The sequence below is a fragment of the Protomyctophum parallelum genome (genome assembly GCF_964188405.1).
Source record: "Protomyctophum parallelum genome assembly, chromosome: 8".
Taxonomy (NCBI): Eukaryota; Metazoa; Chordata; class Actinopteri; order Myctophiformes; family Myctophidae; genus Protomyctophum; species Protomyctophum parallelum.
The window spans coordinates 9,321,395-9,338,210 of record NC_139703.1 but is presented as its reverse complement, the minus strand read 5'-3'; the positions used below and the strand labels follow the sequence as shown (position 1 = coordinate 9,338,210).

At 42.6% G+C, this 16,816-nt stretch overlaps 1 protein-coding gene across 2 annotated transcripts; it reads right to left on the bottom strand.

Moving 5' to 3' along the window:
* Positions 1–1,409: 1,409 nt before the first annotated feature.
* Positions 1,410–14,588, bottom strand: psmf1 (proteasome inhibitor subunit 1). Of its 2 annotated transcripts, XM_083770662.1 has the most exons (8): positions 14,301–14,588; positions 14,127–14,258; positions 10,402–10,554; positions 9,952–10,034; positions 9,334–9,519; positions 7,800–7,856; positions 6,824–6,976; positions 1,410–1,622 (listed from the first exon to the last, which is right to left on the bottom strand). In XM_083770662.1, the coding sequence occupies exons 2-8, from the start codon at positions 14,253–14,255 to the stop codon at positions 1,571–1,573; spliced, it is 813 nt and encodes a 270-aa protein (XP_083626788.1). In that variant the 5' UTR covers positions 14,256–14,258; positions 14,301–14,588; the 3' UTR covers positions 1,410–1,570. The 2 variants fall into 2 exon arrangements, with proteins under 2 accessions (XP_083626788.1, XP_083626787.1); XM_083770661.1 differs by having other exon boundaries at positions 14,127–14,587.
* Positions 14,589–16,816: the final 2,228 nt, after the last annotated feature.

The following is a 16,816-nucleotide window of genomic DNA, read 5'->3' as shown; positions in this document are numbered from 1 at the left end:
CGGGGACGCCCAGGGGTCCCTGGACTGGCTCCAGGACGTCCTCAGCAGTCCGGGGACCCCCAGGGGTCCCTGGAGAGGTTCCAGGAGGTCCTCAGCAAAATTATCTGATATAACAAATTGCAAGTTTTAAGCTTCAAATGGTCGCAAAACTTTATCTTCAAAGACAAATTCAGTTCAGGGTAATCTCAGTGTATTTTGACAATACAAAATGAAAACCACACATACGACAAACAAAATGAACTACCGGTATATTGATTTATAACTTTATACCATTTTAGGCGGGAACCCATTTTGGTCTTAGCATCATATCGTGCTTTAGCTATTTTTGAAAGATCCAAGGGCGACTGACATAGAAGACATTTTTAGAATCTGATCTCAGGTCAGAATGAAAACTGTCAGGATGTAGAAGACATTTTTAGAATCTGATCTCAGGTCAGAATGTAAAACTGTCAGGATGTAGAAGACATTTTTAGAATCTGATCTCGGGTCAGAATGGGTTAATGAGCCTGTCAGCTGGGAATGTTGAACGGGAGGAGTGAGGTCAGTGACCAGCTCATGAACACTGGAGTCAATGAGAGCTCAGTGACCAGCTCATGAACACTGGAGTCAATGAGAGCTCAGTGACCAGCTCATGAACACTGGAGTCAATGAGAGCTCAGTGACCAGCTCATGAACACTGGAGTCAATGAGAGCCCAGTGACCAGCTCATGAACACTGGAGTCAATGAGAGCTCAGTGACCAGCTCATGAACACTGGAGTCAATGAGAGCCCAGTGACCAGCTCATGAACACTGGAGTCAATGAGAGCCCAGTGACCAGCTCATGAACACTGGAGTCAATGAGAGCTCAGTGACCAGCTCATGAACAAACACTATTTATGAATGACTGAGATCTTTTGTAAAGTAATCACTTCTGGAAAATAACATAAGACATGTAACACATTATTGTCTGCTGTGTTGCTTTTCGATGTGTACACTGTGTAATTTCTTATAGAGGTATGGTATCTAAAGAGCACAAGTACCTTTCTGAATGTACCAAGTATCGCGAGACTTCCCACCGTTTCCTGTCTGGCAGCCAAATATCGCGATACTTCGGAGCCAGAAACGATATACCTGCTGCTGTTTAGATCCTCAGATAAAATGATATACTGTGCACTCTGTGCACATCGAAGAGCAAGTGATTAGAAAACAACCTGTGATAATGATGTCTTCTTTTATATTCCTGAACTGATTATATGACAAAGGTATCAATGGTTCATAAATAATGTTTGCTATGAGCTGGTCCAGCCGGCTCCATTCACTGCCATGCAGTGGGGAACCAATTCAATTAATCCAGAACGTCCCAGTTCCAAGTTGAATTATTATTATTATTATTACTAAATGACTACATATAGAAGAAAAACAATCCATGTAAATTCATAAGCCCAAAAACTATTTATTTTTTTATCTGAAATCAAAAACAAAAACTCAGCTTTGCATTCTATAGGCCCTATGTGCTTGACGGGGAGCGTGGCAGAAAAGACAAGCCTCCCTATTGGCCAGGAGTCAGGATGACAGGAAGTGATGTCAGTTCTACATGTACATGTCGTCATATCCGGGAGGCGGGAGGTGGTCTGGATCCGGCCTGTCAGTCAAACGACACAACACGACAATTATAACACACACATTACATACATCATCATTGTTCGACCACCGTCAAGATCATGGTTTCCACAACGCCACGCCAGACTACCCGGTCCTTCATTGCCATCCCCGGTTCCTGCTTTACTGATGCATGTGTCCCTAGCGATGACAATTTACAATTTAGGCGTTTAGCAGACGCTCTTAATCCAGAGCGATTTACATTAAGCAAGAACAAAAAGGCATGGGAATACATCACATAAAAACATTTATCATGAAACTTGCGTAAGCTAAGAACGTAACAGTGGAATATCTATATAATGAAACTATACATATAAACTATACTATACTATGCTATACATATGTACTATGACGTGCTTTGACTACATACAATGCAATTATAGTGCTGTCTACATAACATGCTATGGGGTCGATTATGCAAGTGGAACAATATTACATATAATATTACAGTTTTAAGAGGTGGGGGCGTGTGGAATGTCATATAACAATTATGGGCATGGTAAGAAGCGCTTTCGACACCCTGTGGAGTGCGCAAAACGGCCGTGAATTAGTCATGGGAGTGTTTAAGGAGTGTTTGAGACGTACCCAATCAACATGTCCGTACTATTCTCTTTACCAGTCAGCTGATGTCACATACGGAATGCGCCCTTTGGGGATCGTGGTATTACATTTCTTCAGGCTGGCACCATAGAAGACATGACATGACTTTGTCACATTTGGGTTAATTATTCCTATTGCACTGCATGCTATCACCTTTATGCCTCAAAAGAACAGACCCACCTATACCTTTCAGATCGGAATGGAACTGCGAGTAGATAGCAGCATATTGGCAAATTGGCAATCCATGCGTAATGTTCCCAGAATCGTCTAACCCCCGAACATGCAAGTTCGTTTGATATTGTTTAATTCGATAACGATAGAACCATGTACCATACAGCGAATGAAAGCAAGATTCCTAAGGAATATGGAGATTTTTACATTTAATAAAACGGTTGAGAAATGAGAGAACCATGAGTGTTTATAGGCTAATATCAACGTTTTTTTATGAAAGACAAACGGGCTGTGAACTTGAAGAGCTCAATCACCATCCCGACACGGAAGAAATATAGCCTAGTGCATGCATGTATATGCACTGTTGCACTTGCACACAGTAGCCTACACACGCTCTTTATTTGTTTCTATTGAAAAACACCAGTAAAATAACGTTTATTATATTTTATTTCATTCAAGTCACGACGAAGGAATGAGTTGAATGCGTGCTGCGTAATGCTGTGGCCCCGATGGTATGGTCTTCGCTGAGTTCGCTCGTAGCATTTTATTGAAGAAGACTTGAATCGGGTGTGATACAGCGTATGAAAGCAAACTTCCCAAGGATTATGGAGATGTTTTGTTTTTTTTAAAGGTTGAGAAATGTAAGAATTATGGCCGTCTCTAATCTCAACATTTTACCAAAGAAAGCCTCTCTCTTTGCCGCAGCAGAGAGCTCTGTTGCCATGTCACATAGAAACAACTAAATAGGTCTATAAAAATAATCCCAAAAGAAGCGCATATAACAGGGGTCTGTAACCTATTTTAAATGAAGTGCCATGTTTTTATTTTCTAGATAGTTTTTTTTTAATGACACCACATTAAAATAAAAAAATCATTTTGATTGTCCACAAATATAAAGTTCTTCCTTCTTTTTAAATATTTTCTTGCACATTGTTATAATGATCATTATATATCCCCCTGCAGTCAGAGTTCATAGTTTTAATGAATGAATGTGATGCATTGTGAGCTGGTATAGATCTGCTATTTTCAAAAGTAATCTTGGAAATTTTTAATTTAATTTTTGGATTAGCCGTCCTTAGTTGGGCAAATGCATTCATCTGGGGATCCTTGACATGGGAATGTGCTGTGTGAGGATCACTGGTTTAAACAACATTAGGAGAAAAGCCCAAAAGCCGCTTATAATAAACAGACATGGCAACACTCTAGCAGCCTCCCAGAGCCGCTCAAGTGTACAATCAAACAGTGCTTTTTGCGTTTATGAGGTGGTCAGACCCACGTCTAATCGTTATGCGCTGAGTGTTTTTAGGTCAAGGGCTAATAGCAAATTGCGCAAAGCGAAAATAATTAACATATGGACACTCCCACAATGCTAAAATATTCAGGAACGCCGTATGCCATATGTGTGTGCGTTCAACACGGGCCGATATGCCTTTCATAATACGAATGTGCGCAGAGCGAGGGCAATTTATGTATTACCCCATTGTAAAACGCATCTTCAAAATCTAGGCCTATGAGTCTGTATCAAATGCTATCTAAGTCTACAGAAATGCTATCTAAGGGGGTAGGGTAAAGGCCTATTCATAGTCCGGATTTTCGGTGGTGAGGTGACCACCACCGGAGCTGAAATAACGTTGAGCGGTGGTGAGTAAAAACAGAGAGAAGGGCTGGAGCGGTGGCGGTGGTTTGCTCTTCACCGCGGCTCACCGGCTCAGTGACGTCATGTTGTAGTTCGGTGGTCACCTAACCACCGAAAATCCAGACTATGTATGAGCCTTAAGTGCTATGGGCCATGATGGAGTCTGAAAAGGTGGGTTTTCAGACTACTGCGGAAGATTGGGAGTGATGCTGCAGTTCTGACTGCAATGGGAAGTGCATTCCATAGTTTTGGAGCCAGAAGGGAGAAGCGTTTGGGAAATTGGGACGTGTGGAGCGTTGTTGTCCCGGCATTTTTAGTGAGGGTACTTCCAGCTTCCCTGCGTTGGCTGATCTGAGTGCGCGGGAGGGTTTGTAGGGTTCAATCATACTTGCAAGATATGGGGGAGCCATGCCATGCCATACCATCAGGGAATGACAGTTTTCTACGTCTGGTCTGCTTTGAGGCAGGACTCACAGCAAGAAACACGGGGAAGGTTGCTGTATTAAATTGTATATTAGATCAGTCGATGGGTGGACTAGTGAAGAAACACAGGGAACGTTGCCGTATATTAGATCAGTCGATGGGTGGCTCTTCCAAGACAGATTTTGCGCTCTCATTAGAAGGCGCGTGTGTAAGTGCCATCCAACCGTTTCTTTGAAAGTGTCCATGTCTCGGAGCCATAGAGTAGAATCAGCTCGACGGCCGTCCTAAATATTTGTACTTTGAACATCTTACTAAGCTGGGATGACCAGATCTTATGCATGTCAGTCAGTGTTGTTTTCGTCGACTAAAACTAAGACGAAAAATGTTTGTCGACTACCTTTTTCCACTGAAGAAAACTAAATGGAAACTAAATGAAAACTAAGCTATGGTGACTAAAACTAAGACTAAATATACTGACAATTTCGTCAACAAATAAAAACTAGACTAAAATGTTAGGAAGGGACTAGTGGACAAGAGATCCAGTATGAGTCATTTTACACTTGGTTGCATGCTGAAAATAGCCGATCTACAAGCTACGCGCGACGCGTTGTGAGCTTGTAGATCGGCTATTTTCAGCAAGTGTAAAAACAGTCCTTACGACGGCATCAGTGCCCACCAAAATACATTTTAGTCGACTAAATCAACTGTAGATTTAGTCGACTAAAATCTCATGACATTTAGTCGACTAAAACTAGACTAACACCAACACATTCCAGGTGACTAAAATGTGACCAAAACTAAGTGAAAACTATTCAAGAGACTATGACTAAAACTAAAATAGAAATGTGCTGCCAAGAACAACGCTGATGTCAGTGCAGGCTGGTTGATTACTGTAATCAGGGAGTCGTTGAAAAAGAGAGAGCGGACCTTCCTGAACAGATATAGTGTTTTATAATCAAAACGCCGGGACAACGCTCCACACGTCCCAAACTCTTCTCCCTTCTGGCTCCAAAAGTGTGGAATGCACTTCCCATTGCAGTCAGAACTGCAGCATCACTCCCAATCTTCCGCCGTAGTCTGAAAACCCACCCTTTCAGACTCCATCATGGCCCATAGCACTTACCCCACCCCCTTAGATAGCATTTCTGTAGACTTAGGTGCTATTTACACGAGGATGGTGTTCATATAAAACGTCAAAATAAAGTATCGTTTGCTGCTGTCATTTAGACGAGAACCGTGTTCTCAGGAGGTGAAAACGCAACGAAGTGAAACCACCTCCCAGAGTGGAAATCTTTGAGAACGCCGTTCCCTCTGGTCTCCATATAAACAGGCAAAACGGTGAATCCCCAAAACCTATGACATCATGGCTCACGTTGGATCACAGCGCATATGTTTATTACATTGATGCAGAGCTATATCATTATGATATAATGGAGTTCCTGAACAAGCCTCCCTCCTCGCCTACAAAGTGATGCTCATCAGCGATGTTGAATGTAAAACCATGATGTAAATAAAAAGCCTTGTGATAGACGGCAGCCGCGGCAGCAGCGTTTATGTAGCCTAATGTATTATAAAATATATACCATCCCGTGGCGCGCCCAGAGCAGTGTTGCGCCACTTTGAAGGGCTTCTTCTTCTTGTACGTGGGTGACCTGTCTATTTGGCAGCCCGTTATCGCCACCTAGCGACAGTATAGCATAATAGCACATCATATCATAACGTGTGCGTTCTCGTGTAAAGGGTAAGAAAAAATGAGAACGCAACGGGACTTTGACGTGTTATATGGAGATCGTCGCCGTCTAAAAGAGGCCTTAGATAGCATTTGATACAGACTTATAGCATGTTATGTAGACAGCACTATAATTGCATTGTATGTAGTCATAGCACGTCATAGTACATATGTATAGCATAGTAGTATATATGTATAGTTTCATTATATAGATATTCTACTGTTACGTTCTTAGCTTACGCATGTTTCATGATAAATGTTTTTATGTGATGAATTCCCATGCTTTTTTGTTCTTGCTTAATGTAAGTCGCTCTGGATTAAGAGCGTCTGCTAAATGCCTAAATTGTAAATTGTTATACGCTGCTCTGAGTCCTACAGGGACAAAACACATTTTCAAATCTGCAGTTGATTTAGTCGACTAAAATCCTATGACATTTAGTTGACTAAAAAAAAAATAGACTAACACTAAGACATTCCAGGTGACTAAAATAGGACTAAAAGTTTCATTACAGGGACTATGGCTGAACTAAAAATAGAAATTTGCTGCCAAAAAACAAACACTGAATGTGTGTATGGTGTGTGTGTGTGTGTATGGTGTGTGTGTGTGTATGGTGTGTGTGCGTACCCTGGTCGGTGTCGTCCCACGGGCCCAAACGGGTCGAAGCGGGCCCCCGGGGGCACGGCTCCTGGAGGCAGGATGTCCGGGATGCCGCTGGGCGCGCGCGGGTAGTACCCTGAACGCAGAGGGTCCACGATCATCCCCCCTCCCCCGCGCATCCTACACACACACACACACACGCACACGCACACGCGCACACACACACACGCACACACACACATTTGAAATGTTTATTTATGTCCACATAATGAGAAGTACAGGAATACCTTGTTACTGTACTGCCAGTGCAGTTTGACAGTGGGAGAGGAGCCAGTTACAACGTGCATGGACGGCAAAGCATCGTTACATACAGTACAGCTGACATGTCGGACACAGGACAGCATCGTTACATACAGTACAGCTGACATGTCAGACACAGGACAGAATCGTTACATACAGACAGTACAGCTGACATGTCGGACACAGGACAGCATCGTTACATACAGTACAGCTGACATATCGGACACAGGGCAGCATCGTTACATACAGTACAGCTGACATGTCGGACACAGGACAGCATCGTTACATACAGTACAGCTGACATGTCGGACACAGGACAGCAGACATAAATCATGGATAAAGGAAACAACGCCTCCTCCAAATTGAGCGGCTTCCTATAATGGCTGAAAAGATTGAGCGGGGTGAGTAAAAACAGAGAGAAGGGCTGGACCGGTGGCGGTGGTTTGCTCTTCACCGCGGCTCAGTGACGTCATGTTGTAGTTCGGTGGTCACCTCACCACCGTAAATCCAGACTATGTATGAGCCTTCACCCTAATGGGTGGAGTAGAGGAGAGAGAGGTGAGAGGAGACTCACCCTAAGGGGTGGAGTAGAGGAGAGAGGTGGGAGGAGACTCACCCTAATGGGTGGAGTAGAGAGAGAGAGGTGGGAGGAGACTCACCCTAATGGGTGGAGTAGAGGAGAGAGAGGTGGGAGGAGACTCACCCTAACGGGTCCAGGTCTGCACCTCCTGCTGCGAATGGAGGAACCATGGGATCTGACCTGAGACACACACACACACACACACACACACACACACACAAACACACACAGTGTCAAAGTCATTGTGGAGGTCAAACGTCTGATTAGTATTTATTAACAGTTTTACAGAATTACAGTACATTTCAAGCACAAACTCAACACAAAGACTGTTAACTGTGAGTGGACGACACCATAAAGCGTTACACTTGTTTACAAGAGGCTCCACCTTGTTCAATTCATCATAACATTTAGAGACTCACAAATATACACTTCTATTATATAATAATAATAATAATAATAAACTTTATTTGTATAGCACTTTTCATACATAAATGCAGCTCAAAGTGAAAAAATAAAACTCAACTAAAAGCAAGGGTGAAGAGGGGAGTCTTGAGTTGAGATTTAAAAATGTCTACAGACAATTATTTTTGCATTGTGTGCGACTGTTTTAAAGTCTCTGTAATGTTTGTGTTGTACTATTACTAAAAGACGATCTAAGGTCGCCTTCACACCAGAAAGCTTTACTGCGATCAAAACGAATCCTGCTGCACATTGTCGGACAGTGCGCTTCGTTTGGCAGGTGTGAAGCATCATTCGAATCGTAATGCGCCTCAAAGAACCACATTCTACTCCGCCATCCGCAATCCGCAGCAAATAAATGAAATTAAGCTAAACACAGTTGGAGACAGAGAAGGGATATAAATTTTATTGGACTGAAGCCAATAGAAGTCTATGTAGAAGAGCCTCCATTGGACTGAAGCCAATAGAAGTCTATGTAGGAGAGCCTCCATTGGACTGAAGCCAATAGAAGTCTATGTAGGAGAGCCTCCATTGGACTGAAGCCAATAGAAGTCTATGTAGGAGAGCCTCCGTTGGACTGAAGCCAATAGAAGTCTATGTAGGAGAGCCTCCATTGGACTGAAGCCAATAGAAGTATTATGTAGGAGAGCCTCCATTGGACTGAAGCCAATAGAAGTCTATGTAGGAGAGCCTCCATTGGACTGAAGCCAATAGAAGTCTATGTAGGAGAGCCTCTATTGGACTGAAGCCCCATGAAGTGACCGGAGTTGTCATAACTCTGTTGCATTTCAATGGCTCTGGCGTAGAGGGTACAACTCACCAGTGTGGGTGTGTTCCGGAGCATGGGGATGTGGAGACTCACCAGTGTGGGTGTGTTCCTGAGCATGGGGATGTGGAGACTCACCAGTGCGGGTGTGTTCCTGAGCGTGGGGATGTGGAGACTCACCAGTGTGGGTGTGTTCCTGAGCGTGGGGATGTGGAGACTCACCAGTGTGGGTGTGTTCCAGAGCGTGGGGATGTTTAGACTCACCAGTGTGGGTGTGTTCCGTAGCGTGGGGATGTGGAGAATCACCAGTGTGGGTGTGTTCCAGAGTGTGGGGATGTGGAGACTCACCAGTGTGGGTGTGTTCCAGAGCGTGGGGATGTGGAGACTCACCAGTGTGGGTGTGTTCCGGAGCGTGGGGATGTTTGGACTCACCAGTGTGGGTGTGTTCCAGCACGCGGGTGTCTCGTAGGGATGCGTAGAGGGTCGTGGTCATCTCGCTGCTCTTCCTGCTCCGTCTTGGTCTTCTTGTCCTTCTTCCGTCCTCCTCCTCCTCGTTCCTCTGGAGACACCAGATGTCTCCTCACCTGCTCCGAGAGAGCCTGAGAGTCCTTATAGACCCTGGGGGAAACAAAATCAAATCCTTCATCAATTGCAACTCTACACATTGTGGTATGCTTATTGAAATGCGTGGTTTGGCTTATGTCAACCTCTAAAAATCAGAATTGGGGAACATAAAACGCCTTTTGCGTGTGGCTGAAACTCACAAATATTTCTTTACATTTTGCAAAAAGATCCATCGCCCAGATAGTAGGTGTAGCCTGGTCCTTAGGGCCGATTCATACTCCTATTTTACCGCTGTTTCGGCGCTGTAGAGCCGAAATGATTTCGGCTCATCAGATATTTTCAGTAGCACCGAAGAGCCGACTTTAGGACGGTACCCGCCCCCCCCCCCCCCCCGAACCTCAAATGACGTCACATTGTAGGCTCTACAGCGCCGAACCGACTTTTATTCTGCTTTAAAATAGGAGTATGAATCGTGACAACCTATACCTGTCAAATGAGTGCAGCTGGTCTTCATTGATGTGATCAGCGATGACCACCGTTAACTCTGACACCTGCTGTGTGGTCGTGTTCTGAAAGCACACACACACACACACACACACGCACGCATGCACACACACACACACACATACACACATACACACACACACACACACGCACGCACACACAGGTACACGCACGCATGCACACACAGGCGCACGCGCACGCACAATTTAAAATCTAGGCATTTAGCAGACGCTCTTAATCCAGAGCGATTTACATTAAGCAAGAACAAAAAAGCATGGGAATACATCACATAAAAAGCACACAGGCACGCACAGGTGTGGCACAAGTTGTATTTACTCGCACATGAACCAGTACAAACACTGAGGCGGTTAATTAAACTAGTAAATTAATCCAAGCCGTTCAATTAAAAGTGGATAATTAATGAACACCGACCATCAGGTTGAAGAGGAGGGAGGAGTCAACGACGATGGCTTTGAGCACGTGGGCGTGGCTCCCATCGTCACCGCGGTAACGCAGCGTGTACACTTCCTTGTTGTCGTTCCAGCCTGCAGGAAGTAACTCTGACTTCCTGTCATCACTGCTCGACTGATGGGGGGAGAGAGAGAGAGAGAGAGAGAGAGAGAGAGAGAGAGAGAGAGAGAGCGCTTTATGTCGATGCTTAAAACTACTAGTAACTGACCATGGTATTACTGTGTTAAAACTACTAGTAACCGGTGTACTGACCATGGTATTACTGTGTTAAAACTACTAGTAACTGGTGTACTGACCATGGTATTACTGTGTTAAAACTACTAGTAACCGGTGTACTGACCATGGTATTACTGTGTTAAAACTACTAGTAACTGGTGTACTGACCATGGTATTACTGTGTTAAAACTACTAGTAACTGGTGTACTGACCATGGTATTACTGTGTTAAAACTACTAGTAACTGGTGTACTGACCATGGTATTACTGTGTTAAAACTACTAGTAACTGGTGTACTGACCATGGTATTACTGTGTTAAAACTACTAGTGACTGGTGTACTGACCATGGTATTACTGTGTTAAAACTACTAGTGACTGGTGTACTGACCATGGTATTACTGTGTTAAAACTACTAGTAACTGGTGTACTGACCATGGTATTACTGTTTTAAAACTACTAGTAACCGGTGTACTGACCATGGTATTACTGTGTTAAAACTACTAGTAACTGGTGTACTGACCATGGTATTAATTACTGAGTTAAAACTACTAGTAACTGGTGTACTGACCATGGTATTACTGTGTTAAAACTACTCGTAACTGGTGTACTGACCACGGTATTACTGTGTTAAAACTACTAGTAACTGACCACGGTATTACTGTGTTAAAACTACTAGTAACCGGTGTACTGACCATGGTATTACTGTGTTAAAACTACTAGTAACTGGTGTACTGACCATGGTATTACTGTGTTAAAACTACTAGTAACTGGTGTACTGACCATGGTATTACTGTGTTAAAACTACTAGTAACTGGTGTACTGACCATGGTATTACTGAGTTAAAACTACTAGTAACTGGTGTACTGACCATGGTATTACTGTGTTAAAACTACTAGTAACTGGTGTACTGACCATGGTATTACTGTGTTAAAACTACTAGTAACCGGTGTACCGACCATGGTATTACTGTGTTAAAACTACTAGTAACTGGTGTACCGACCGTGGTATTACTGTGTTAAAACTACTAGTAACTGGTGCACTGACCATGGTATTACTGTGTTAAAACTACTAGTAACCAGTGTACTGACCATGGTATTACTGTGTTAAAACTACTAGTAACTGGTGTACTGACCATGGTATTACCGAGTTAAAACTACTAGTAACTGGTGTACTGACCACGGTATTACTGTGTTAAAACTACTAGTAACTGACCACGGTATTACTGTGTTAAAACTACTAGTAACCGGTGTACTGACCATGGTATTACTGTGTTAAAACTACTAGTAACTGGTGTACTGACCATGGTATTACTGTGTTAAAACTACTAGTAACTGGTGTACTGACCATGGTATTACTGTGTTAAAACTACTAGTAACTGGTGTACTGACCATGGTATTACTGAGTTAAAACTACTAGTAACTGGTGTACTGACCATGGTATTACTGTGTTAAAACTACTAGTAACTGGTGTACTGACCATGGTATTACTGTGTTAAAACTACTAGTAACTGGTGTACTGACCATGGTATTACTGTGTTAAAACTACTAGTAACCGGTGTACCGACCATGGTATTACTGTGTTAAAACTACTAGTAACTGGTGTACCGACCGTGGTATTACTGTGTTAAAACTACTAGTAACCGGTGTACCGACCATGGTATTACTGTGTTAAAACGACTAGTAACTGGTGTACCGACCGTGGTATTACTGTGTTAAAACTACTAGTAACTGGTGCACTGACCATGGTATTACTGTGTTAAAACTACTAGTAACTGGTGTACTGACCATGGTATTACTGTGTTAAAACTACTAGTAACTGGTGTATTGACCATGGTATTACTGTGTTAAAACTACTAGTAACTGGTGTACTGACCATGGTATTACTGTGTTAAAACTACTAGTAACTGGTGTACTGACCATGGTATTACTGTGTTAAAACTACTAGTAACTGGTGTACTGACCGTGGTATTACTGTGTTAAAACTACTAGTAACTGGTGTACTGACCGTGGTATTACTGTGTTAAAACTACTAGTAACTGGTGTACTGACCGTGGTATTACTGTGTTAAAACTACTAGTAACTGGTGTACTGACCGTGGTATTACTGTGTTAAAACTACTAGTAACTGGTGTACTGACCGTGGTATTACTGTGTTAAAGCTACTAGTAACTGGTGTACTGACCGTGGTATTACTGTGTTAAAACTAATAGTAACTGGTGTACTGACCATGGTATTACTGTCTTAAAACTACTAGTAACTGGTGTACTGACCATGGTATTACTGTGTTAAAACTACTAGTAACTGGTGTACTGACCATGGTATTACTGTGTTAAAACTACTAGTAACTGGTGTACTGACCATGGTATTACTGTGTTAAAACTACTAGTAACTGGTGTACTGACCATGTTATTACTGTGTTAAAACTACTAGTAACTGGTGTACTGACCATGGTATTAATGTACTTAACTGGCCTGACCTGAACCCCATACAGAATCTAGGTTGTATTGTCAAGAGGAAGGTGTGAGACATGAGACTGAACAATACAAATTAATTTAGGGCTGTTATCATAGCAAACCTGGGCTTTCATAACACCTCAACAGTGCCACAGGCTGATCACCTCCATGCCACATTGATTATTATTATTATTATTGATTAAATAATTAAAAGTTTTAAAGTATAGCCCAGACCAAGTATTAACTGCATACATTATATATACTTTTCAGATGGTCGATATTTCTCGTTTAAAAAAGTGGTCTCGTAAAATATTAAAATTTGTTGATTTTCATGACTTGTACGCCATAATCATCAAGATTAAAACAAAACAAGGTTTTAAATACTTCAATGAATTGAGAATATGAAAGTTTATTACGTGCAGGTCTCCAGATCCCAGACACATTATATTATTATAAATATTAATGTATACATGATTATTATTATTACCTGAGGCCATGTTTCATCATCTCCCAGTGAGTCAGATCCACCACATATATGAATTATATATGGTTTTATATATTAGGCCTACATATGAACTATGGATGTTTATTATTGACCCAATTTGATTGATTGATTGATTTGAAGTATTTATCAACAGTATGCAGAACTACAGTGCATTTCAAGCACAACTGTTAACTGTGGACGACACACTTGTTTACAACAGGGTCCTCCATGTTCAATCCATCATACCATTTGGTTTAGAGACGCACAAATACCTACGAGTCTCCAGAACCCAGATATTTGCACCCATGATGTAATCTCCCAGTGAGTCAGAACCACCACATATGAATTATTAATGTATACATTAAGGCCTACATAATTATGAATGATTATTATTACCCAATATCTGCTCTCCAGAACCCAGACATTTTTAAATTGCACCCAGATCATCTCCCAGTGAGTCAGAACTCAGAACCACCACATTATATGAATTATTAATATGATATTATGTAAACATATTATGGTTATTATTTATTACCTGGTCTCCGGAGCCCAGACACCTCAGGCCGTGTTTGATCATCTCCCAGTGGGTCAGAACCACCACAGCGTCCTGAGGGCAGCTGATACCGGACTGGACCAGATGGTACAGAACCTCCAGACCCGCCATGTCGGTACCACGGTCCGTACGGTACCGATATTACAATAACAACACACCACGGTACGGTACCGATATTACAATAACAACACACCACGGTATACGGTACCGATATTACAATAACAACAGACCACGGTACGGTACCGATATTACAACAGATAAACACCGGGGTATAGCGACACGTAACGACCCAAGCCGCGGTCTATCGACAGCCTTTAGTCCTCCAGAACCAGGTGGTCCGGTCCGCGGTACAGAACCAGGCAGAAAGAAGCGTCTCTCAGTGTGTTTTCTTTTCTCTGAAGTGAAACTAATAAACGTGTAAATAAATAAAAACACCTCCTGCCTGCCGACAAAAAAAACCCACACGGAAACACTAATACTGCTTCCGCTTCCGGCCCTTCACAATAAAACGGTAGACACATATAGTCTCGCGTTAATACCAGACTGCTTTACTGCCTTACAACATCATTCGGAGACTGTGGAATAGTCTGGTAACGCGAGACACTATAGGCTCGCGGCGTGTGCAGAGTGATGAATTGAACAATGTGGACCCTGTTGTAAACAAGTGCAATGCTTAATTGGGTCGTCCACTCACAGTTAACAGTCTTTGTATTGAGTTTGTGCTTAAAATGTACTGTACATTCTACAAACTGTTAATAAATATTTCAATCAATCAATCAAAGAGTATTGCATTAAGAATTTTCATAATTCATTAAAAAATACATTCGGCCTGGACGTTTACTTTAGCTCAACCGTCTGGGCAACCTTAATGTTTGTGTTTGTTTTATTATTATTATATATTTATTTATATATTAGCGCCCCTCACTTCACACGGGTGTAATTATTATTATTATTATTTGAAGTGGACAATGCACGTTAATCAACGGGTCAGTTTTCACATCCAATTGTAAATGGTGCGATAGCTACTTTCTGTCAGCAGATGGCGCCACGATCAAAGGTACGGCAGGCTACCGTGCATGGCCACTGAGGCTGGTGTAGCTGGCGTTATTGAGTGATCCAGTGTGGTGTTCATCCTTGTTAAGGCCCATTATCTATTCAGCATTTGAGCCACTAATCTAATATTGTAATATGACTTACCGTAATACTGATCATAGCCATTCCATTAAGTGTAGACTAATCATATGAAGCATAAATCATTAACCCATTATTCCCTCCCCCTCAGTTAACCAATGAATAATACATAGTAATTGCAATGGTGTGATTGATTAAATATCATGACATTTAAACTGTAACATTCTAGAAACACATTTCTATCATAAGAAATGTATTGTGTTGGGGGCATTGTGCACAGTCAGTAGTGCTGCCTGTCGCCTCACAGCTAGAAGGTCCTGGGTTCGATTCCCGCTATGGGGACGCTGTGGCCTGTGGGCGCTGGCGGCGTGTTCTCTCCTCCGTGTCATCAGTGCCCATACCCGAGTCGGGGTTGGCGAAAGGGCCTTTCTGTGTGGAGTTTGCAAGTTCTCTGTCCCCGGGTGTACCCTCACCCCCCTGGCCAGGCGGGGCGCCTGATGGAGGGGAAAGGAACTGGTCGGAATAACATGTTCCTTCCACGCGCTATGTCCGGCCGGCCGGGGAAACTCCCCCATCAGCTTGGACTCCTCATGCATAGAAGGAAGCATGAGGTCAGTCCACTGCCCTCCCAGGTTGGCAGAGGGGAATTGTAGCGCCCAGATTAGAGACATTAGATAATTGACACTGGGTGAAAATGGGTTGCAAAATGGTGGGATAAAAAATTTATTTAAAAAATAAATGAATAAAAATGTATTGTTTATATGCCGGTCATTTATAGTATAAGTGAATATAACGAAAACAATGTGCAGTAGGCCTACATACATATGACTGCAGAGTATTGCATTAATAATTTTCATAATTCATTAAAAATACATTCGGCCTGGACGTTTAGCTCAAACGTCTGGGCACCTGACGGCCTTTAACTCTCCGTCTCTCTCCCCGTTCTTCCCGTCTACTATCAATATAGGCAGAAAAGCCCCTAAAACAAATCTTTTCTCCCCTCAGTTAACCAATAAAATAACTGAAATTGTGCCACCTGTTGGGTGTAATGAAACAGCAAGATAACGTTGATGAATGTCGAAACTGTAGAATTCTAGAAAGCAGTTGCACCATATAGTAATTTATAGTATGAGTGATTAACACCAAAATTATTTTACATATAACACTCTACCATAGCTCTAATGTGTTGCATTTAGAGCTATGTTACTCTCGACTTCCGCTGCTCGCATGAATGCAGACCAGCCTCTCCTCTTTAGCGTAAATAAAATAACGTTTTTGCTACTCACCAAAACAAGGGCGGGTTGTGCCATTAGAAAGCCTACTTTCCTTAGTGGGAGCACTGTTTATGACAGTCAGTCACACGTCTAATGTTGCTCTGGAGAGGGAAGTCTGGAGTAGCCTGGTTAATAAACCAGACCGAATCAGCCGTTGGCAAAATAAATTTGCCTGCCGGCGGATTACGGTCTGGAGAGGCTCAATTGTACGCCCATTTCCTACACCAGAGAAATGGGGCGGCCAATCGGGACACGGTATGCAATATG